General features: G+C 48.5%; 1 protein-coding gene across 1 annotated transcript; it reads right to left on the reverse strand.

Annotated features, from left to right (window-relative positions):
- Nucleotides 1-4,650: 4,650 nt before the first annotated feature.
- gtdc1 (glycosyltransferase-like domain containing 1) lies at nt 4,651-23,216 on the reverse strand. Its single transcript, XM_068328542.1, has 11 exons — nt 23,079-23,216; nt 19,138-19,328; nt 16,816-16,983; nt 15,823-15,996; nt 12,221-12,409; nt 11,990-12,082; nt 10,900-11,009; nt 9,110-9,254; nt 6,101-6,171; nt 5,914-6,005; nt 4,651-5,494 (listed from the first exon to the last, which is right to left on the reverse strand). The coding sequence occupies exons 1-11, from the start codon at nt 23,088-23,090 to the stop codon at nt 5,420-5,422; spliced, it is 1,320 nt and encodes a 439-aa protein (XP_068184643.1). The 5' UTR covers nt 23,091-23,216; the 3' UTR covers nt 4,651-5,419.
- Nucleotides 23,217-23,231: the final 15 nt, after the last annotated feature.

Genomic DNA, 23,231 nt, shown 5'->3' on the forward strand with positions numbered 1-23,231 from the left:
GTCTGGGGGTTCTGGTCTGGCTGCCGGTGGTATTTTGGTCCTGGTGGAGGCTGCGGGTCTTTGTTGTGGCGCTGTGGGCGTGGCCCTTTGGGCGTCTGGCAGGAACACGTCGTGTTGTGATGCTGTGGTGAAGGAACCCAGACTCTGGAGCAGAGCTTCTATTTCTACTTCCTGCTCGTCGCCACAAAACCTCCGCAGGCTTCAGACTTCAGGCTCCACGTCTGGCCGGCCCCCAGGGGCCAAGAAAACACACCTCTGAGCCGACTGCAGGACGCCAGGGCAATGCGCAGACCTGGGCTACGCCCAGACCCGGTCACATGGTCACCGGATCCAGAGCAGGAACACATTGGTACCCGTCGGTACCCAGCTGTGTGTACTAGTACCGCCAGACCGGGGTGGTTGTTGGTTCTCCTGTGAACGGGTTCCAACTCCTGGCCCCACCCACAGGAACAACCAACCGGTTTCCTGTTGGACTCGTCTTCCCTTCAGGCCTCCAGGATTAGGAGGTCCAGTGAAACTGATCTCAGATGATCTCAGATCAGCTGTGGGCGCTGTCGCTTCACAGCAGCTTCATCCTCCTCCTCCTCCGTTTATTATCCCCCCTGATCCTGAAGGAGTCGATGATCCTGACCCAATTAGTGGAGCCTCCCAGGCGAGCAGGGGGAGGAGGGAGGAGGGGGGCACCATCGTGGTCTCGCTGCCATTTCCTGTCATGCCCCCTGCTCAAGAAAATGAGATGCTAATTAATTAGCATTGGCATCTTCAACCACACACATCAGCTAATGTACAGAAATCAGTTCACATCAGTCCTGCAGTCAACGACATCCTGGACAGTAGGGGCTCGAGTCCTGGACATGTTAGAGTCCTGGACACGTTAGAGTCCTGGACAAGGTGAATTCTTTAGCAATTCTGGACATGTTAGAGTTTTGGACAGGCTAGAGTTCGGGACAGTCTAGAGTCCTGGAAAGGTTAGAGTTTTGGACATGTAGAGTTCTCAGTCTAGAGTCCTGGACATGTTAGAGTTCTGGACAGGCTAGAATTCTGGACATGTTAGAGTCTTGGACATGTTAGAGTTCTAGACAAGCTAGAGTCCTGGACAAGCTAGAGACCTGGACAGGGTAGAGTTCTGGACATTCTGGAGTCCTCATTGTAGACAGAGTGCGATCAGGTGCGGCACTGACTTGCAGGGGACCTGGTGGATCGTGGATCAGGAGTCAGATGATGGTCCACCATCAGACCTTTAGGTTTCTGCTGACTCGGCTGAGACTCACATGATGGATCACATTTGTTTGTCTTAATATTCAATATTTAAGGTGGATCTGGGTGCAGACACAGATTCTCAATCAGCTGTTCACTGATTGCACCGTTCCATCAACCCCATTGGTGAGTCAACTCTGATCAACTCATTGTGATTGGCTGTTCAGGTTTTGGTGGAAGGCCACGCCCTCTTACCATCGTCTTTCTGATATCCAATCGATCATTTTTCTCCGTCCTGATCGATGACTTTCTCCTGCTGGTTGATCGGTGAGCTGCTGTGAACTCTTCTGAGCTCGTCCGTCGGCAGCTATTAGCGTTAAATCTCCATTTCTTCCTCGGTTGATCTGGTTTCTGGGTTGGAGGCGTGTTTGCGGTAAAACGACGTTTTTAGACGATAATCCTTCATAATGATTGTGTCGTCGCTGATGAGCATCAGGACGGCGTGCCGTAATGAAGTGCAGGAATATTCACGCCGCCGCCGGACGGATGACAAGCGACACGCCAAGATGTCGGCCATCACAGCGGATTAAAGGAGCTGCAGGGCCACAAAACCCCTAGAGACCCCCAGCCCAGGACAGAGAGGAGGGATCACACTCTGAACCCTTCAACCAATCAGAGCACAGCTAAACACGAGATTCAGTTGTGAAAGTTCACTAGTTATTTGTTTGTTTACGGAATTGTTGAGCTACAGTTGTTTAGCTACAATTGTTTAGCTACAATCGTTTAGCGGCTATCGTTTAGCATGATAGCCGCTAAACGTTCAGCGGCTATCGCTTAGCTGCTATTGTTTCGCGGCTATCATTTAGTTGCTATCGATTAGCAGCTATCATTTAGCTGCTATCGTTTAGCGGCAGTAACCCACTGGTTGGTTCACCACCAGCGTTTGGATGGGATTCTGTGCTGGGGGGCCCCACAGGGGCCCCTTTGTCAGGAGCCCGCTGACAGCTTGGAGTGCCGCCCCATGCCGCATGACTTCCATCTCGTTCCAGGACTGGATCCACAACAGCCCAGAACTCCGCCAGCCCCAGGGCCCGGGGCCAAACCTCAGCTTCTGCCGGGGGGGGGGGCACCACATTGTTCTAAATGGAGATAAATGCAGGGTTCAGCTCCACCTTCAGAACCGACACCCTACCGCAGCCCCCCAGGACTCCAGAGTCCCATCTGAGCTACGGCTAGAGGCCCTGGATGGGGGGGGGGGCACCGGAACCAGGACCCGTTTCAGATCACACCAGGTCCTGGTCTGAGGGCCCCTCAAGGACTCATTCACCCCCGGTGAACGAGAGGAAGCATCTGATTAACCTTCTGATGACATCATCATCCTCATCTGATGACATCATCATCTGATGACATCATCAGAACAGGGGGAACGAACCCGACAACAAACAGGTGGACACATTTGACCGCCTGCTCACAGATTAACACGATTGTCCTCCAAGATTAGGATTAATAATGAAATTATTTTGCTTCACACGAGCTTCCATCAGACGCCCCCCCACCTCCTGAAGCGCCCCCTCCCCCCCCCTCTGTGCTGAGATAACACCCCCTGTAATTATGGGAAAACCATTTTCTGCGTTTCATTACTGCTGGATCTGATGTCTGGATGGAGCGATGGGAAAGGAGGGAAGCGGCTTTGTGGTGATGGGGGGTGGGGGGGTGGGGGGGGGCACGATAAATCTCACTGAGAGGAGGGGGCCAACCCCCTCTCCTGGAAAACAAACCGAAGGGCAAAGATTTAAAGAGGGAAGTTTGAGTCTGGTTTAAGCTTTGTCACCTCCAACCCACTCCCCCCACGCCACCCTACCTCCGCAAGCCACGCCCATTAAGCTACACAAGTGGGCGGGGCATGTTACACGTGAGAGTTGTACAATGTAAAAAGTGTGCATGTTGGACCCACCTCCCCGTACCTGCATGCAGAGCCTGAAGGCTCCTCTGGTTTCCCTCCCCCAGGATCCTGAAGCCCTCCGATGGGTTGTGGTCGGCCGCCGTCGCCCTCACACCAACGGGAGTCATAACCCGGCTGGCCCTGCCCACTGGCGCCCATTAAACATGTTGATAGCACATGGGGAATCACGCGAGGACAGGCCTCTGCTAGCTAACACATGGCGTGCACACGGCGCCGGCAGCTCGCTAGGCTAATTATGGCACCTTTACTGCCGGAGAGTCTCCAGGGAGGGGCGTCGCCTTTTGCGGACGGCCCTCATTTACAAAAGTTGCTTTCAAGTCCATCCCGAGATAACGGCGCCGAGCGGAGTCACTTTGAAGCCGTCGTTCAGGTTTCTTTATTTCTGCTACTCGCCGTAACAAACCGTGTGCTAAGCTAATCTGCACTTCAAACAGACATTTACCCCAACATGTTCAGTGCTTCCTTACTGTGGGGGGGCAGTAATTTGATAAAGGCTGGGGGCAGGTGAGACAAAGCGGTTCGCTGTGGGGGGCGGCTAACAGTTAGCGACTAATAATTTAAGACTAGCAGAGCTAAGCTACCAAGGGTTAAATGTTGGGTAATGTTAGCATGTTTTAGTTGTAGCATGAGTCGTTCAGCTAACGTTTCATGAATGCATTAGCTGTAGGGCGATAGGCTATTAGCTAACCAGTAGCTATTAGACGTGAAACACGAGCCTCTCCTTTCTGTTTGGTGGAGATGCTAATGAACCGACCAATCAGGACTTTACTTCTTCCCCTCGTCCCTCCCCCCGCTGGAGGAGTGGAGCTCCAATCAGAGCTCAGCAGCGCCGGCGGGTCGACGCCCACTCCGCTCCTCAAGCGTGAAATTAATGTCGCTGTTGTTGGTGGATAATCCGACGTTCAGAAACGCCTCGGAGGAGAAACGACTCCAGAATCGAACCAAACTGTTGTTTCAGTCCTCTGGTGTTGGTTTGTTTACCATGTTTGTCTGTTTGTAGTTTTCCAGAACTTTGCGTCTCCATTCAGGGGGTGAGTACATCATCCTGGCGCTCTGGTCGCGACCTGATGACATCATAAGCCTCCAAACAACACGAGCCAATAAAAGCATTTACAGCAGAACCCATAAAACACTGAAGCGTTTCATCAGAGGGAGGCGTCTGAGCGCGCTCAGTGGCGTCGCCTGGATCGGCCTCACGTCATGTGATCGCAATCCGCTGCCAGGGGTCAGACGGGTGGGGTCAGGAGGTCGCTGGTTCAAGCCCAAGCCCCCCTGTCTAATTACAGTAGAAACTACAGTAGATTCTACAGTAGAACCTCGAGAGTTCACACAACCCAAATAACTGAAATCAGTTTAATGTTACAGCCTTGTTAAAATTAGTAAAGAAAAACACATTTTATCAACCAACTGGCACACAGACTTTACCTATGAATAACTAATTATTTATAAGTTACATAAACAATGATAAAGAATGAAAAGAACGGCAAAAGTCAGAACACACGAGATACATCTTTAATTCACCAACGAGAACGAGATCCGGTCTCACTGATGTTGTATCCATCCGCCAGATCCGGTCTCCAGACTCGTATCTCAAACAACTGGTATGTGTAGCACATTGTATCTGGAGGTTTCTACTGATTTCTATTGGTTTCAACTGGTTTTCACTGTATCTGGTGGTCTCATCATGTTAACCCTTTATCTGCTGCAGCTTCTAGTTCCCTGAACATAAACTCTTAACAGTCGGTCGTGGCTCCAAACATCTTTTTATTCCTGGTTTTCTCCCTCCTGGCTCTCAGCTCTCGTCCCATTGGTCAGCCCCCGTCGGCCCGTCTGCTGATTCGCTCACGGGTTCTGTCGGGGACCTGGCAGCTCAGGTGGAGCCTGCAGACGCCACCACAGCCTGGCTGCCGCTCCGTCGCTGCGGTCAGAAACACAAACTCCACGGCACAAAGGATAAAAATGGATCCAGGCGGATATATGAGGTGGCACCGCCTGTGGAAACATGAAAGCTTTTACACGGTAACCCCCCCCTCCACCCAAACCACACACATAAAAGAGGTTCTGCCGGGGGGGGGATGGGACGTTTACGGGTCCAGACTCGGCGTCTCCAGCTTTGATTCGGGACTGAGGTGCCCGAGACGCGCTGGAACCCGCCGCCGCCTTCAGTGGGACGTGGCTTCCATTCAGGCGTGACGGCGGCCTGGCGGTCGCTACGGCGACTCCCACCCCAGCCAGCGCTAATGGAGCCGCACGGTGCGTTCAGGGACGCCCCGCTTCCAGCAGCGTCTCGAAACGGTGCCTCAGCGCCATCCAGGAGAAGGAGGTGGTGTCGACCTGAAGAGAAGAGCAGCCTGACATTAGCCCTGTTAGCATCCACTAACATGTAGCAGCTAACCACACAGCTAGCACTAACGTGTGGTTACCTTCAGTCAGCTTAAAGTCAGGCTAGCTCAGAGTTAGCTTCAAAGATTAGCTACATCATTGGTTATTTAGGTTAGCTTTAGCTCAGACATACGCTTAGTTTAAGCTAGCTAGCAGTAACAACTGTAGTTCAGCTGATTTACATCTTGTATCTTGTTAGCATGCAAGCTAATTGTGACCTCTCAGCTAACTGGACACAGATGCTAATGCTAAATAACAGAATATAATGAGTCAACTGTTAGCTTGTTGGACTAAAGCTCTCTCCAGACAAGGAGACTAGCCCAGGTGCATTGGGGGAACCATCAGAGGGTGTGTTCTGGTGTTGGACTCACCTTGACGACGTGTCGTCGGGCGGCGTCGGGCCGCCTGCAGAATGCCTGCAGACGTTTGTAGAGCTGCTGGGGCGTGGCGTACAGGTACTCCGCTGCAGGCCAGAGCAGAGAGGAAGATGCTGCTGCTAACCACTAACAGGTTTTAGCTTGCTGTTTGGTATCTGTGAATAAAGTTGGGTTGAATCACCTGGGAATATCTCGGGGTACACCAAAGCCTTGGGACACAGCGGGTAGCAGCCGCAGTGAACCGCCTCCAGCCTGGAACACAGGAAGAACATTAAGGTAAACACTGATGTTGCTAATTAGCCACTAGCATGTTGTTAATATCCTTCATCTACGATAACTTCCTGTTAGCTTTCTATTAGCTTTCTACCAGTGCTAAGATGTTAACGCTACTCTTAGTGATAGTGTAGTCCCTGAACCCCTCACAGACTGGATAGTCTTTCTGAATTAGGGGGTTTCAGGGTCCTTAAACAAACCCAACGCAGTGCCCTGCTGGCGCTGGACTAGGGTGAACCCTGCTGACACATCCTTCTGATGTTTAGCAGCTGCCTGATGAAGAATTGATTGTCTCTTCATCTGTATTCAAACAACTGATCTGATCCAGATCACAGATGGACGTGTGTGAACAATCGATGGGTTCCGGTTCTGGGGTCAGTCGGTTCTCTGACGCGGGTCGCTGCTATCAGACTCTCATCTCAGACGGAACCAACTGAATGACTTCATCATCATCATCGTTGCCGTGGGACGCCAGCCGGCGCTGATGATGATCAGCATTAATCAGATTAAACACGACTCAGTGATGATGATCAAACCTCAGCTGACGCGACACTCAGGGCGCTTCTGACTCCGCCTCTGACTCCGCCCCTGACTCTGCCTCCACCTCTGACCCCTCCTCTGACTTGTTATGTGTGATGAAGCTTGTTCCGTGTTGGAATCTCCATCGCTCCACGTGAATGAGGCGGGGCATGAGCAGAGCCCCCCTGGGGAGGCCGAGGGTCCTGGTCCCTCCTGGTTTTTGGATCAAAGCAGAGCACAAATACGACCCCCCCTCAGGGACGTCTCCTCGCTGCTATAATTAGCTCCTGTTCATTATCACACACACGTCTCCTCTCATCACACACACTGCCAGGCGTGTGTTGGTCTCATGCGGCCCAGAGCTCGTTAGCGTTAGCACTGCCGTCGCCTGACGCCAACGCTAACACTAGCATCCAACCTGCTAACAGATACAAACTGAAACACCTTTACCTTAATTGCACTCATTATTGTTTTAATGCTGAGCTGCTGCTAGCTTAGAACATTAGCATGTTCCTCTACTGAACATTTTTTCACATGTTTTACTGTTGAATTGACTTTGTTCATCTTTAAAGATACATTTATTTTAATGGTAAAGAACTTGTATGGAAAGAATTGGGTAAACTGTATTATCATTATTATTATTATCTTTATTATTATCATTATTATTATATTGAATATCATTATTATCATCATCTTTATTATTATCATTTTTATGATCATTATTATAATTCAGTGGTTCTTAACCTGGGTTCGATCGAACCCTAGGGGTTCGGTGAGTCGGTCTCAGGGGTTTTGTGGAGACGGAGATCAAGAATGCTGTTTTGTCCGTCAGTAGTCAATTTATGCCTGTCATGATGGTACGTCATATGATTGCTTTCTCAACATTTTAATTCATAGTAACTATGTTGAGCAAAAAAAGAAAGTGGCCGGACGAATATGTGCAACGTGAATTTACACGTACTGTATAACGGAACGTGATGGAAGTCGGCGTTCTGCATGATTTGCAATGTTAAGTTGAGCAACTCTAGTCTCGCACTGGCAAAACTAGAGGAACACTTCCTATATTTTTGCCAGTGCAAAAATAAAATGGTTAACCCAGTGTCCTGGGTTAACAATTTTAACCCAGGACACTGGGTTAAAATGGTTAAAATGTTGCATGGAAAACAAAAGAAACAGACTTTGCTGTGAAAATGATAGAAGAGTAGCACTTGCCAAGGCGAAGCCACACATATCTGAACTGGTCTCTCAATAACAACAGCAGAAGTCACACTGATTTGCAGGTAGGTCATTTCATGTGAGATCATGCACTGTCTTGGTTTTGTTCTTTGAAAAAGGAGAATTTAATACACAATTCATTTAACACACCAGTAACCATATACTTATGTCTTAAAACTTCTTTTTTTTTTACTAAAGAATGGTTCGGTGAGTGAGCATATGAAACTGTCAGGGTTCGGTATCTCCAACAAGGTAAAGAAACACTTATAATTATTATTATCATCGTCTTTATTATGATCATTCTTATCATTATGATTACTATTATCATCTATTATTATTATTATTATCATTATCATCTTATCATTTTTATCATCATTAGCATGGTTATCATTGTTAGTCATGATTATTATCATCATCGTTATTACAACTATAATTTTAATTATCATTACCATGATTAGAATTATCATTAGTTATTATTATCATAAATTATTATCGTTAGTAGTAATATTATTTTTACTATTATCATCATATCGTTATTGTTACTATTATTATCAGTATTAGTATTATCATCATTATTATAATTATCATCTTTAGAATTATCATTATTATTATCATCATTCTCATGATTATGATTTTCATTATTGCTATTATAATTATCATTATTATTGTCGTTATTATTAGTAATATCGTCAATTCAATTCAGCCGAAGTGGGCGGGTCCATGAAACGTCATGCCGTCACATGGGCGTCGTTCACACAGGTCTGACTTTACATTGTGTTCTCCTGGAGGGGCAGCAGGGGGGCCGTTCACACCCCCAACATGAATATGGAGCAGGTCAGACGAGCTCAGCGTTGGATGGGCTGGGCTTCAGAGAGTGGAGCGCCTGATTGGCTGCCACCACGGCTTAGCCTGGAGCTCAGGTTCAGTTCAGCGTCCTCACCTGCAGGTTGCAAGTCTGATGTGAGCCCACCTGAATAAATCAGGGGGGGGTGGGGACCCGGGGCGCTGCTGCGTCTCAGAGGTGAGACTAAAAAGATGAATCTGAGCAGCTTTCATCAAACGCCGAGGATTGTGGGTCTGATGTCACACAGGTTCACCCAGGAGGCGTTCACTGGCCTCGTTTGTTCACGAACCCTCAGAAGAGAGAGCTCCAGTACTCACACCTGTGGTGAACGGGACTCACATGGCCACTCCGAAGAACTCGTGTCTGGCGGTGGAGACGACCACGTCGGCGCCGCACAGCGCCTCCAGGTAGTCGTCTCTGCTGGGCAGGAAGCCCCAGTGCAGGATGTGGGGCTCCAGCTCACGCCTGGCCTTCAGGAAGATCTCTGCAGGACGACAGGAGGGTCAGGGGGTCAGTGAACGCACCATCACGTCAGGGAAGTCGAAAAATTACAAAAGTCAACAAAATGAGTTGAAAAACAACATTTGAAAGAAATCGTCTCCAGGTTAAACCGTAGATAACCCAGTCCTGTTCTGAACTTTATTAATGAATGTATTTTAATAATATTTGGTTAATATGAACCTATTTTAAGATGACAATTACAATTTTTAACATAATGAAAAAAAAATTAATTTGCAAATATAATTTGACGGTACATGACGGTTGCTTCAGATAAGTCTTTTTTAAGGTTATAAAACAAATACCAGAATTATTATTATTATTACTACAATTATTATTTATAAGTGGAATGAATTGAAGTAAATTTTATTTTTGTGTATTTTGTTTATTCGACATGATCTAAATCTCATTTTCACCGAGGGCCACATCAGCATAACGGCTGTCCTCATAGGGCCAGGTGTAACTAATAAATGTAACTAAATGTAACTTACTGTAACATAAATGTAACTGCTCCTGTTAAATAACTCTGAATTTATTACTTATTCAAGTTACAAACATTACAGTTATACAGAAAAAAACATGTTTGTTTGTTTCACTGTTCTAAAATAAATCCTTTTAATCTGTCAGGTTATTAAACCCACAGAACTCCATCAATCAAGGATTAAACTGTCAATGAATAAAGAAAAATAACATCAAACACAAGTTTGTTCACAACATTTTCGTCAGTTAAATTGGGCTGAATTACTGCATTGTGGGAAATGTAGTTTTTGGTCAAAGCACACTTACTCCTATTTATTATCAGACACCCTGACCTTTTATGCTCTTGCGGGCCACATTAAATGATGTAGAGGGCCACATCCAGCCCCCGGGCCTTGAGTTTGACACATGTGGTGAATGACAAATGTAAACTGAAGTAGACCTATCGTTTACTTTCATGAAACCGGTTCCCTTTGTGTTCCAAAAGAAGGCGGAGCCTCAGACGGACCCTAAAGGAAGTCCTCAGGAGGTTCTTCAGGGGGACCACTGAGGTTCTAGAGACCTCAAGGACTGGTCCAGGAAGACTGGCTGACATCAAAACCTGGTTCGTTAGAGGAAGTAAAGCCTTGTTGTTTTATTCATGCGGCTTGACTCCAGCAGGAATAAATAAAGGAAATGAGATAAAAACAGTTTTCAAAAAGCCCCACGTTCATGAATGTGGACGTTTATGACGGGAGCAGAAAGAAAAACAGGTGAGGGGTGAAAATAATCAATAGTCTGACCCTATTAACGAAATCAAAGTCGATTAAAGTCGTGCTAATGTGATTGGCTTCCAGCGCTGCCGGAGCGAATCACGGAGCAGGACCCTGGATTTACGGCCAGCGTGTTTCTGCTGCCGTAAAACTTTACATCCCAATATCTTTGAGTGTGTTCATTAAGTTAAAACACACACACACACTCATTATAGCATCATCAGAGGAGGGGACATACACTTTTATCAATTAAAGCGTCCGACACCTCCGACCTCGTCCGACCTCCTCCTGATCGTAAACACTTTTAAAGGTGAGCCTGAAGTCAACAACAAACTTCACTGGTGCGACTGGTTCCCCCCCGACTGGAAAAAGCCCTGCCCAGAGGTGGGGCTAACGGCGTACCTGGGGGGTCGGTGAACGTCTCTCCGAGCACCGACAGCTGGAAGGGGAGGCAGTTCTGCTTCAGTCGGATCAGCATGGAGAAGAACAGCTCCGGGTTCTTGTCGTGTTCCCTTCAGACACACAGGACAGGAAGTGACGTCACAGCGGGCCAATCGGACCAGGGAAGTACAAGCCACGCCCAAGCAAGGGCCAATAAGGTGTGAGGTCATCCAGGGACACTCAAACACCCTGGGGCTCAGAGGTCACATGATGACGGTTCCTGTGAAGGCTGGTGGTGGCCTTCACTCAGAGAACACAGGTTACGAAGTAACCCCGGTTGAGTTGAACAAAGCAGCGGACTGAGCATGCTCAGTAAAGAGCAGCTCATTAATATTCATGAGGCCGAGTCATTAAATATTCTGCTTCAAGTCGAACCCAAGAGGAGCTGTTTAAAATTCGGATATAGTTAGATTCACACACACAGACACACACACACACAGACAAACACACACAGACAAACACACACAGACACACACACACACACACACACACACACACACACACACACACACACACAGACACAAACACACACACACTCTGCTGTGTGTTTTGCTGTCGTTCATCCTCTGATCTGATCACATAGTGCCCCCCCCCCCCAGCGGTCCTCACCTGGAACAGCTGCTGCGCCCCCAGCAGCAATAAGACGGAGTGTAATCTGGGGATCGGGGCCACACACAGATTAAACAAACAGACCAGCTTCAATCACAGATTAACACAATCCTGCTGCAGAATAAAAGCTCTGATCCATCTGTGTTCTCCTCAGATTACAGCCACCGATACAAGAGAAGGTGGTAAGCAGCTGCAGGACCCACCCGACCCCCCCCGCTGCGTCCCACAGGAGGGACCTGACCAGGTGACATCATGATAGAGTGATGACATCATGTTAGAGCGGTGACATCATGACAGAGCGGTGACATCATAATAGAGCAGTGACATCATGATAGAGCAGTGACATCATGAAAGCGGTGCTAACCTGTTTGTGTTTTTTTTGTTTTGTTTTGTTTTTGTGATGTTGTTTTGTTGTTGTCTTGTCGTCCTTCCTTTAACTCACCAGCGGTGGGGCCAGACGATATGCAGAGGTCTCCTCTGGTCCTCAGGTTCTGCCATCTGGTCTGAAGTGGAGTCAGGTGGGTCACACACACACCTGTTAGACACACACACACACACACACACACACACACACACACACACACACAGGAATGACTGTAGTAAGGTTACTGACTGCAGGAGGCGCTGCAGAGTCCCTTGACCTCCAGGTCACATGACTCAACTTATCAGTTACCTCAGCGCCTGCTGCTCCTCCTGCCACCTGGTGACATCATTAGTAAGGGATGTGTCTTCAGGCCTCGTGACATCATCGGTGAGATCATCAGTAAGGGATGTGTCTTCAGACCTCATGACACCATCAGTGACATCATCAGTAAGGGACATGTCTTCAGGCCGGGGGAGGACTTTGTTTTTGGGCAGCAGCCTGAGACACAGGAAGACCAACGTAAACAAACAAACAGATTGGACCATTGTGATTGGCCCACTGTGATTGGCCCGCTGTGATTGGACTGCCGTGATTGGACTGCTGTGATTGGCTGATCTGGGGCTGCAGACGGACGCTGTCTTGAACAGTAACGAGCTGCCTGAATGCACTTTAGAAATGAGAGGTTTGACTGGGGGCCATAAGCGAGCGAGCCAATCCAGTTATTGATCAATCATCAGTAATCTGTGTGACGACTTTGCCTCTTTGACGATGATTAAAGATGAAGGTCAAAAATCATTCACTTCATTTACTTTATGGACAATAATCACAAGAGTCCCGTCTGGCCCCCGGAGACACACACTGCCCCCCCACGTTGGAACCAGACCAGGTGTTCCGTCCGGGGTCGGACGAGTCCATCAGGGGCCCGGGGGGCCGACCCCGGCCCTCAGGCCTGGGGCCGTTCTGTCACTTTAAGAGCATCTTTGGATGGGGACCGGCCCCCCGTCAGGATGTCATTATAGCACATTAGCATCCATATTAGCGCCAGTCACAACCAATCCCTGCCAAAGCCCAGAGTCCTGATGGCCTGAGGGCCCCTGAGGGGCCACAGGGTCACATGGTGGTGGCACTCTCTGGTCAGGACAGGAAATGATGTAATGGATGGAAGGTAGTTCCTGTGCAGGTCCACGCCCAGTAACGGCACTGGATGAAAACAAACCCCAGTGCATTCTGGGGCAGACCCAACAAGACCCATCCTGTTTGAGGAGGAACCGTCCCGGTTTGTTTTGGGTTCAGAACGTCAGCATCGGCTGATGAAGCTGAACACTCCTCATCATCAACAGCTGGCGTCACTCAACCCTCCCTCTCCTCCTGGAGGCGGGGCTGGAGGTGAGGGGGCCGTTGGGGGGGTTTGCACCAGAGTCGACCACAAGTGGCTCCATATGTGTGTTTGAAGTGTGATGAAGACGAGCGGCGTTCTGTTTGATGCCACACCCCCAGGCTGCTGCTCGCTGATGACATCATCATGACAAATGTTCTCACGTACACGTGTGACCTCAAGCCGATTGGTCAGCAGACACAGCGAGATGCGTTTCCACCGGCGGTTGAGGACGGGTCCACCAATCCGTCCATCTCACCTGAGACCCTCAGAATGAGCCCACAACACTGTAACCATGGAAACTACACAAAACGATAATGTTAGCTGCGACTGCTAACATCAGCTTAGCTAGGTTCTGTGCTAGCTTAACGTCCAAATCAGAACTGCTAGCTACCTCGTGTGGTGTGGACACTCCAATCATCAGGCTCTAGATAGACCACAGCTCCAGTAGAACCCATCCTAGAGGTGGGGTAGGGGGCAGACCCACACCCAAATCAAGGCCGAATCCAAAGGGAGGTCAGTTTGAAGTCTGGGGTCACGTCTTGGTCCCCTAGAGACCATCAAGACCCAACAAGACCCACCAAGACCCAACAAGAACCAACAAGACCCATCAAGACCCAACAAGAACCAAAAAGACCCAACAAGACCTGATCCAAAAGGGGCTCAAGATAACAGCATTAAAATAGACCCAAAGACTGTAGAACCTTGTCTGGTCCCTCCCCAGGACCAGACAAATGTGAGCTAGAGACCCAGTCCAGGGTGCCAGGAACCGGTAGGACCAGAGAGAAGAGGGTTTGGGTTCAGGTTCATTAGAGCCCATCTGAAAGGGAGCTTTGGCATCAAGAACCAGAACACAAACAGATCCAGATCAGATCCAGACCCCAGATCAGGTCTCAGGAATCAAGAGGATCCATAAAACCCTCCAGACAAGAGAACAACATGTGAAGGTTTCCAGACCAGATCCAAGACCTGCATCAAAAGAACCGGACCCATCTGGACCAGCAGACTCTGCTAGATCCATCATGAGGACCAACCCTCCCAGAACCCCAGACCACCAGGGTCCCAGACAGCTGAACAGAGACACCTGCTGGTCACGTTGATCTGGTCGGACCCTTATGGGCTCGGGGTGCCCGCTGCCTGGCGGTGATGGATGTGAGGTCTTTGTGTCCCGCTGCAGGGTTCTGCCGGCTCGGGTCAATCACGAATAAATTACACAAGTCCCCTCAAAGGCCGATTGATGGATGGAAACCACAAACAGCCTACAAAGAGCCCCCTTCGTACAAAGGAGCTGCTCTGGTCTGGGTCTGCTCTCCTCTGGAGGGTCTTCTCTTCTAAGGATCTAGTGTCACAGAACCAGCTGGTCCAGGAACCGAAGGGATCTGAACCCGGTTTGACGAAGGACAGGAGACGTCACTGAACCCGCTCCCCTCCCCCGCCCCTCCATGAGAACCACCCCCTCTCCAAACCGTTTGTTTCTCAGAGCACTTTCCATTTCCACGGCGCCGGGCCACTAGCTGGCCGGGTGCAGGGATAGGCGGCCATGTGTGTCGCGGCTTACTTCCACTCGGCGGCTTCGCTTCGGATGCATTAGCATCTGAAAATGAGCTGACAAACACCAGAGGCCAGGGGGCGTGGCCTCCTGTGGCGCAGCGCCACTGATACTGTCACTTTAAATACCAACAGGTTAGCATTACTGCTAATCAGCTAACTTTAGCGTGCTAACATGCTTTTATAAATATGAGAATAATAAAACATCCTGGGGCCACAAATAAGTAAAAATAAGTGCTACTATTAGGATTTCTCAAAATTAAAATTAAAATATAAACGTAACAATGTTACCACGCTAATGCTAGCTTTAGAGGAGTTATAATGCTACACTCTAAAGTAGCAACACAGATTGTAGCATGCTAGATGGATTCTAATGAAATATTAGGTATTAACTGTGATCAGATGGTTAGCATAATAATGCTAGCTTGTCATCGCGTAAAAGCCTGTATGTTAGATCATTCAGAAGAATAGCCTCTGATAGCATGCTAGCGTTAGCCTGCTAACGTCATTCACATCTGCTGGATTTGAAACTGGAACTTCTTGAACCCTCAGACAACCGTCAGCCGTAACCATGACGATAAAGTTTCATATTCATCCTCTCCTGTTGGTCATTTTATGTAGGCGACACCATAAAGACACAGCCCCCCAGCCCTGGAACAGCTGATGTCATCAATAGTGTTTGATGACATCATTATCAGTATTTAGATGAAGAAGAAGAAGAAGAAGAAGAAGATACACTTTATTGATCCCCTAGGGGAAATGACATCATGGTTATTTAGATGACATCATTATTATGTAGATGACATCATCATTAGTATTTAGATGATATCGTCAAATGTTTGAAGCAGATAGAGCTGATCCTAGTCTGGACCAGAACCAGACCAGGTTCACGTTGATCCACCTGGTCTCAGCAGTTTCCCGTCATGACTCGTAGACATTTGTTCACCAGTGGGCGGGTGACGGTGACAGGTGGACGGTTCCCACTGACCTGCTGACATCGGGGAACTGGATGGGGTAGTACAGGACTCGACACTTGGGCCGGATCAGCAGGTCCAGGTCTCGGGGCCGGTGGTCTGGGATCTTTTTCATGAAGGACGGGATGGAGGACAGGAAGGACTCCATGTTGAAGGCGGAGTTAAACACCACCACGTCTGACACCAGGCTGCAGAGGCACCAGGGAACACATACATGTACATGTAAAAGGCTGCAGCTGTACCGCTAGCTTTAGCTCTACCTTTAGCTTTAGCTCTACTGTTCGCTTTCGCTGTACCTTTAGCTGTACCTTTAGCTTTAGCTCTACCGTTAGCTTTAGCTGTATCTTTAGCTCTACCGTTAGCTTTAGCTGTACCGTTAGCTTTAGCTCTACCTTTAGCTTTAGCTCTACTGTTCGCTTTCGCTGTACCTTTAGCTGTACCTTTAGCTTTAGCTCTACCGTTAGCTTTAGCTGTATCTTTAGCTCTACCGTTAGCTTTAGCTGTATCTTTAGCTCTAGCGTTAGCTTTAGCTGTATCTTTAGCTTTAGCTGTATCTTTAGCTGAACCTTTTGCTTTCGCTGTACCTTTAGCTGTATCTTTAGCTTTAGCTGTACCGTTAGCTTTAGCTGTACCTGTTGCGGTACTGGAAGCTAACATGTCTGTTTCATGTGAAGCTTAGAGCTGCGTTCTAATTTTAGTGATTGGAGTCATCTGGCTGTCAGCCAATCAGAGGCCTCGTGATGAGCCGGTATCTGATGCTAACGACGTTAGCACCGGCGGACGTATCGACATGCGGCCCTGCAGATCAACAACAATCAGGTTCCTGTGGATGGATCCTCAGCCGATTAGTGACAACGAGACCCACTTCAATTACCTACAACTCCCTACCACAGCGGCTCATCAGCCAATCACAGACCGCCTGACACCGCCCATTCAGATTGACCGTTACAGCTCAGAGCAGGAAGCTAACGGCCGTAGATAGAATAATTGATAATAATAATAATTACCATGAAAGGACCTGGTTGTAGCCGTACTGGAAGTCTCTCTGCTGGTCCTTCTGGACAGGGTACACCAGCTGGTTCTCATGGAAGTACATGACCTTCTTGAGCCGGGCCAGATCGGGCCGGAGGGCCACCAGCTCACACAGGTTCAGCACCGAGCTGCTGAACAGGACCCTGAGGAAACAGGGGGACAAGGACATCAATGGGGGCGGGGGCGCTGACAACATTAGCCAAACCCCCGGCATTAGGAACCGTCTCAGAAACACATCTGGTGTCAACATGGGGTCCAGAGAGACGCCCAACTAGAATTTGCCACTGACTCTAAAGGGACAAGGAGCTGAAACGCTTTAGCATTTAACAGTGACTGATGACGGACGGTTGGACCTGAACCGTTGTGGGTCTAAACCTGGACAGTCTGGTTCCTTAAAGGTTAAGAGGTCACCCTGGTTGGTGAGACCGTCCCCCGACAGCCAATCAGCTGTTGACATAAAGATCTGAGGGACTAACAGGGCCGTTCTGAGACCACCTCCACCCTTTGACTCCAGGTCTTCTCTGAGACCAGCAGGATGGACGCGTGTCTCATGAGTCTCTGTTTCAGACTGGGACTGTTGGGGCCTTGACGGGACCAGGATTCATGACTGGATTGGGGGGTTCTTGACGTGGACTTGGGACTGCGTTCCAAGCCGGAAGAAGGTAAGGCTTCAGATGATACCGAGGACCTGTAAGACCAGATCTACACACAATCACCCTGCTGTTGTTCATTACCCACGGCATCTGAACCCCCTGAACTCGAAGCAGTTTTCCCAGAGTCCCCCTGTCCCACCTCAAATCTCCACCCGGCATCTTTGATGTGGCTCCCCCCAAACCACTGCCGATCCGCGCCGCCCTGTCAGACCTGGATCGCTTCATTTCCTGTACCTGCTGCCGTCTCTCTTCAGGCCCACAACAGAAAAGCGGAACAGGAGTCGCTCTGACTCAAACCAGATGAGTCCTCACAGAGCCCAGAGTCTTCTGACCGACGTCCCATAGAGTCCCAGGAGTCCACCAGGAACCACTGGATCTAAATGGGGCTTCTGGGAAGGCAGCTTGTTGGTGGTCCTGTGAGTCCTCTAAAGACGTAAATCCTCTAAAGACGTGAGTCCTCTAAATACTTGAAATATGTCAATATGTGTGATGTGTCTCACCTGTGGTGTAGATAGATAGATAGATAGATAGATAGATAGATAGATAGATAGATAGATAGATAGATAGATAGATAGATAGATAGATAGATAGATAGATAGATAGATAGATAGATAGATAGATAGATAGATAGATACTTTATTAACCCCGAAAGAAATTGTACATATCCACTACTCAGGCATTACATAAAGAATAAATACTGGATAAACACCACAACACTGACATCACAGGACATACCACAAGACATACACTACACTAACAGACACATGCAGCATTAACAGGACTTGTATACTAAACTGTAACTAAAATATAAACAGTATAAAATTAAAATATAAACAGTATAAAATTAAAATATAAACAGTATAAAATTAAATTAAATTAAATCCCTTCAACCATGTGCTGACATCGCCACCTCCCCCCTGCTCCTCCTGAGAGAGTCATTGTACCCCCTGATGGCACAAAGGAGGACCTCAGCCTCTCTGTGGAGGCGCTGTGTGACAGCAGTCTGCCGCTGAAGGTGCTTCTCTGCTGGGAGAAGGTGGTGTGCAGGGGGTGGCTGGTGGTGTTCATGATAGCCGTGACTTTAGACATGGTCCTGCTCTCCAGAACTGTCTCCACAGAGTCCAGGCTCAGCCCGACCACTGAGCCCGCTCTATGGATGAGTCTGTTCAGACGGTCCATATCTCTTTTCCTGGCCCCGCCACCCCAACACACAATGGCGTATGACAGCACACTGGAGACTACGGACTGATAGAACATGAGAAGGAGCTTAGGACAGATGTTGAAGGAGGCCAGCCTCCTCAGGAAGTACATCCTGCTCTGCCCCTTCTTGTACACAGTCCGAGTTGAGTGACCAGTCCAGTCTGCTGTGTAGCTGCGGTCCCAGGTACCTGTGCATCTCACCTGTGTGATGCCACCTGTGTCTCACCTGTATCTCACCTATGTGTCTGTGTATGTGGTGTCACCTGTCTCAACAGTCTCACCAGTGTGACATCACCTGTGTGACATCACCAATGTGGTGTCACCTGTCTTATCTGTATGATGACACCTGTGTTTTGTGTGTGGTGTCACATGTGTGGTGTCACCTGTGTCTCAGCAATGTGATGTCACCTGTGTCCCACCTGTGTGATGTCACCTGTGCCTTACCTGTAGGATGAGCAGGTGGGGACGGTCTGGCTGAAGTGCAGCGCCGCTGTCCTGGCCCTCCAGTGCCACTTCTTGGCGGGAAGGGTGAAGGCGCAGCAGCCGGGGACGTTCTCCTGCAGCAGGTCCAGCAGCTGTTTGTGGGAGCCGCCGTAGAACGGCTCCAGCAGCAGAACGCTGGGCGTCTGGGGGCCCTGTGGAGAACCACAGTACTGATCTATTGATCAGCTGTTCAGGAGGCGTGTTCATCCTTCATCACTCATTATTTTGTTTTTGCATATCAGAAAATGTTCTGAAAAAATGGAAGCTTTAGTTTCAGACGTGTCTCATTTTCTCTTTATTATTATTACTGACATTAAATAACGGATTAACCCTTTACTATCACCCTCCTCCACCGGTACCGGCTCAACGGAACACGGACCCCTGAGAAACATGACGACTCAGCACAAAACTCCCCAGATACACAACAATACACACTACTACTATCAGCAGTGCAGGACATGTGTGTCGCTGCACACACACACACACAATCACACCCGTACAGCGGCGCGTCAGCTGATTCTGTCAGTAAATGAAAACTATTGTTGGCAGCAGCAAACCATCAGACGCTCCTGATAGACAAGCCGCGACCCATTATGATGCTGCAGCTTCAGCAGGAAGTGGACGTCTTCTGTCCCCCCAGCCTCCATTTAGCGGCCCACAATGGCAGTGGCGGCGGCGGAGGCGTCGCCCACAGGCTCATCAGTCGATCTGCTCCTGCAGCTCGGAGCGCCGCTCATATCAGGAGGAGGAAATGAGCTCTTTCTTCCGTCTGTCGGCGGCGCTGATACGCTCCGGTTCACCGTGGGTTAAATGCAAATGTGTCAAAATAGCAATCTGATGTGAGACACAGGCGCAGCGTCAGCCATTGTGCTCCGGCGGTCCAATCTAGTTCCTGAATGCTGCTGCAATCATGTCAAATAGGAGCATGAACGTGTCCGACGGATGAAGGGGGAGGGGGGCATTAACGTCTGGTGACCGGGCAGGGGTCACGACCCCCCAAAGGTCATGTGACCCACGTCCGGAGCTCACATCCAGATCACAGGGTTGGGGTTGTGGGTTCTGTTCTGATGGCGTCACCGGCGGAGTGTCCCACCAACGCCTCTCGCTCCGATTCCATGAGTCATCATCAAAACTTTATTTAAACTAGCGACCCGCGACAGCTTTTCCCCGCTCGTCCCACGCTGATGGGCTGATAGCACGGGTTAAAGATCAACAGCATGATGCTAGCTCGTAGCAACAGGATCAAAGCAACAAGATCGATGCAGAACACACACAAACACGCACACACATTTAGTACATCTGGAGTAGAGCTGCATCACTCTATTATTCGATCCAGATTCCGCCTCAGTGTTTCATCATTGATCCAAGCTCCGCCCACTGGCTAAGCGACATCATCACATGTTGACATTTCCAGATAACCATCAGACAAACAAACACACACAGGCAGCGGCTAACCCCCCCTGACTGTCGTTGGCGGACGTAGAAAGGAATCAAAAAGAAACCAGAGGTGTAAACTGGAATGGAACTGGGCCCGCTCGTCACCCTGACTGGAAGTCTGTCGGTAAATGTAAACCTGAACCACGGCGGGGGATTCCAGCCGACTCATCTCACCTAAACACCTAGAACCTCGCCCACTGCTTCAGACCTGGAGGACTGTCGTCACAGGAAACAAAGGGTTAATGTCATCGCTTTCCCCCTGCAGGGAATCCCCCGACAGCGGCAGGCGAAGAGTTAACAGCAGCTGACTCAGCAGCGCGGCGGCGCTGGAAACCAGAACCTGGAAACGTTTTTCTGCCTCCTCACGTCTCATGATGCTGTGACCAATCAGAGGATCCACGGCTTGTGCTGTGACGTCACCATGACAACGTCACAGTCTGCTGAGACCAATGTGGTCAGAAGCCTGGTCCCAGGACAGAAAAACAATCAGACGGGCCGGAACCAGGATCAGAACCAGGACACCAGAGTCGTGAGACCGCCGGCCCAATATGGAGCCTCAGAGCTCTGGAGGAGGTTCTGTGAAGTCAAAGAGGCACCAGCACCAGCACACTTTGACGTCACTAATGAACCAGCACCACTGTATAGTATCAATACTACAATAAATCAATACTTCAGTAAAACTACTGCTATAATAGTAATATTCATTAAATATAGTATGTATTAACTGTAACATTTATTAACTGTAATTCTCATTAACTGTAATATTTATTGACGGTAATATTTTTGGCAATGATATCATTTAACTGTAATCTCCCCATCTATGTATTTGAATAAACTCACTTGAAAGTCTCACGCTGTCACCAACTCCACCCACTACCCGTCAATCAATTACCAACCAATCACAACGCATCTGCCAGAAGAAATCATGTGAACAATATGGCGTAAGGCATTTGCTATGTTAGGAGAAGAAATAACTATTTGGACTTCCAGTTAACATCGTTTTAGAGTGTCATAACTGTTCCAACAATGTTCATGTTGGTGAGCACGGAATCCATACAGCAGGAATGACACAGAAAACAACAATTTCTGAGTGAAACTAGCTGGCTAGCACCAGCAACAGTGTGTCCAGCTATGGTTTCCGTTTGGAATGGGACAATCGATGTAGTATCCAAAATGCCTCTGTTGGTGGGTTTGATGTTGGCCGTGTAGAATAAACGCCGTTGGCTCACAAACGATAAAGATCTATTTAAAATACTCTGGGGGAAAAAAACAAACCTACTGCTGCAGAAGCAGAGAAAGGACGAGATGACTCAGCAGGAAAACTGCTGAGTCACTCAGCGTGGCATTTGAGACAACCGTCCCTAAAACGAAGCTGAAGCGTGAAGCTCTGAGCTGCAGATGACTGACATGATTTTACAGTCGATCTGAGTGGAACAGGGTGAACATCACCGACACAACCTGTAATCTATTACATCAGTAACATATTACATCTGTTTGATGAACGGAACGTTAAAACTAATCTCAATCCAACCACCTTTAATTCATCAGATTGTCACCGTCGGCTCTAACCCTGAGTAATACTGTAGTACTGATCTACTAGTGTGGTCTGATAGAGTAATACTGTAGTACTGATCTACTAGTGTGGTCTGATAGAGTAATACTGTAGTACTGATCTACTAGTGTGGTCTGATAGAGTAATACTGTAGTACTGATCTACTAGTGTGGTCTGATAGAGTAATACTTTAGTACTGATCTACTAGTGTGGTCTGATAGAGTAATACTGTAGTACTGATCTACTAGTGTGGTCTGATAGAGTAATACTTTAGTACTGATCTACTAGTGTGGTCTGATAGAGTAATACTGTAGTACTGATCGACTAGTGTGGTCTGATAGAGTAATACTGTAGTACTGATCGACTAATGTGGTCTGGTAGAGTAACACAGAGAGGGGAGATGGTGGGGAAGAGGAGGAGGAAGAGGGGAGATGCTGTGAACTCTTCATGGTGGGAAAAATGAGAACTTTACATAATATTTTAAACATCACGTGATTTACACTTTCACAACTTATTTAATTTGGAGTTTTTCCAGTTAACAATTTTTTTAGTAAAAACTTTAACAAATAAAATGTCTTATATTAATTATTAAAAGTTCAACCCCTCCTGTTGCATCAGTTTGTTGTGTTTCTACATTAAACTAGTTCACTGCTAGCTGCTAGCATCACACAGCCAACAGTCAGCTGCTAACACAGCTAGTTCTGTTAGCAGCTGACTGCTAGCATCAGGTAGCTTCCAGTCAAACTTCGGCGGCTAGCTGCTAACTAAAAACAGCATAAAGCTCCGGCCGGCTGCAGCCCCCCGGGGCTCCGGTCCCCACCCAGGGAGGACCGCGGCACACCGGCCCGGAGCGGCGGACAGCCGGTCTTCTATCCCGGATGAGCGGTTCGTTCGGTGGAAGCTAATCACTCACCTCCGCCTGCATTAGCCCGGCGAACAGTGAAACACGCGCGCAGCCTGTGACGTAATCACGCAGCCACTGACGCACGAGTCGAGCGTGATGAGCGGTGGCGTTCACGAGACGAAATGTCGACAACAGCTGTAAAAACAGGACAACAAATCCGGA

Source organism: Antennarius striatus, chromosome 12 (genome assembly GCF_040054535.1).
Source record: "Antennarius striatus isolate MH-2024 chromosome 12, ASM4005453v1, whole genome shotgun sequence".
NCBI classification, from domain to species: domain Eukaryota; kingdom Metazoa; phylum Chordata; class Actinopteri; order Lophiiformes; family Antennariidae; genus Antennarius; species Antennarius striatus.

What these genes read in the sequence shown, in the direction of transcription:
- gtdc1 (XM_068328542.1), bottom strand. An exon ending in CAGTTCCCCGATGTCAGCAG is followed by an intron (nt 12,410 to 15,822) that starts GTCAGTGGGAAC and finishes CCTGTGTCTCAG; the next exon opens with GCTGCTGCCCAAAAACAAAG. An exon ending in GAGGAGCAGCAGGCGCTGAG is followed by an intron (nt 12,083 to 12,220) that starts GTAACTGATAAG and finishes TGTGTCTAACAG; the next exon opens with GTGTGTGTGTGACCCACCTG.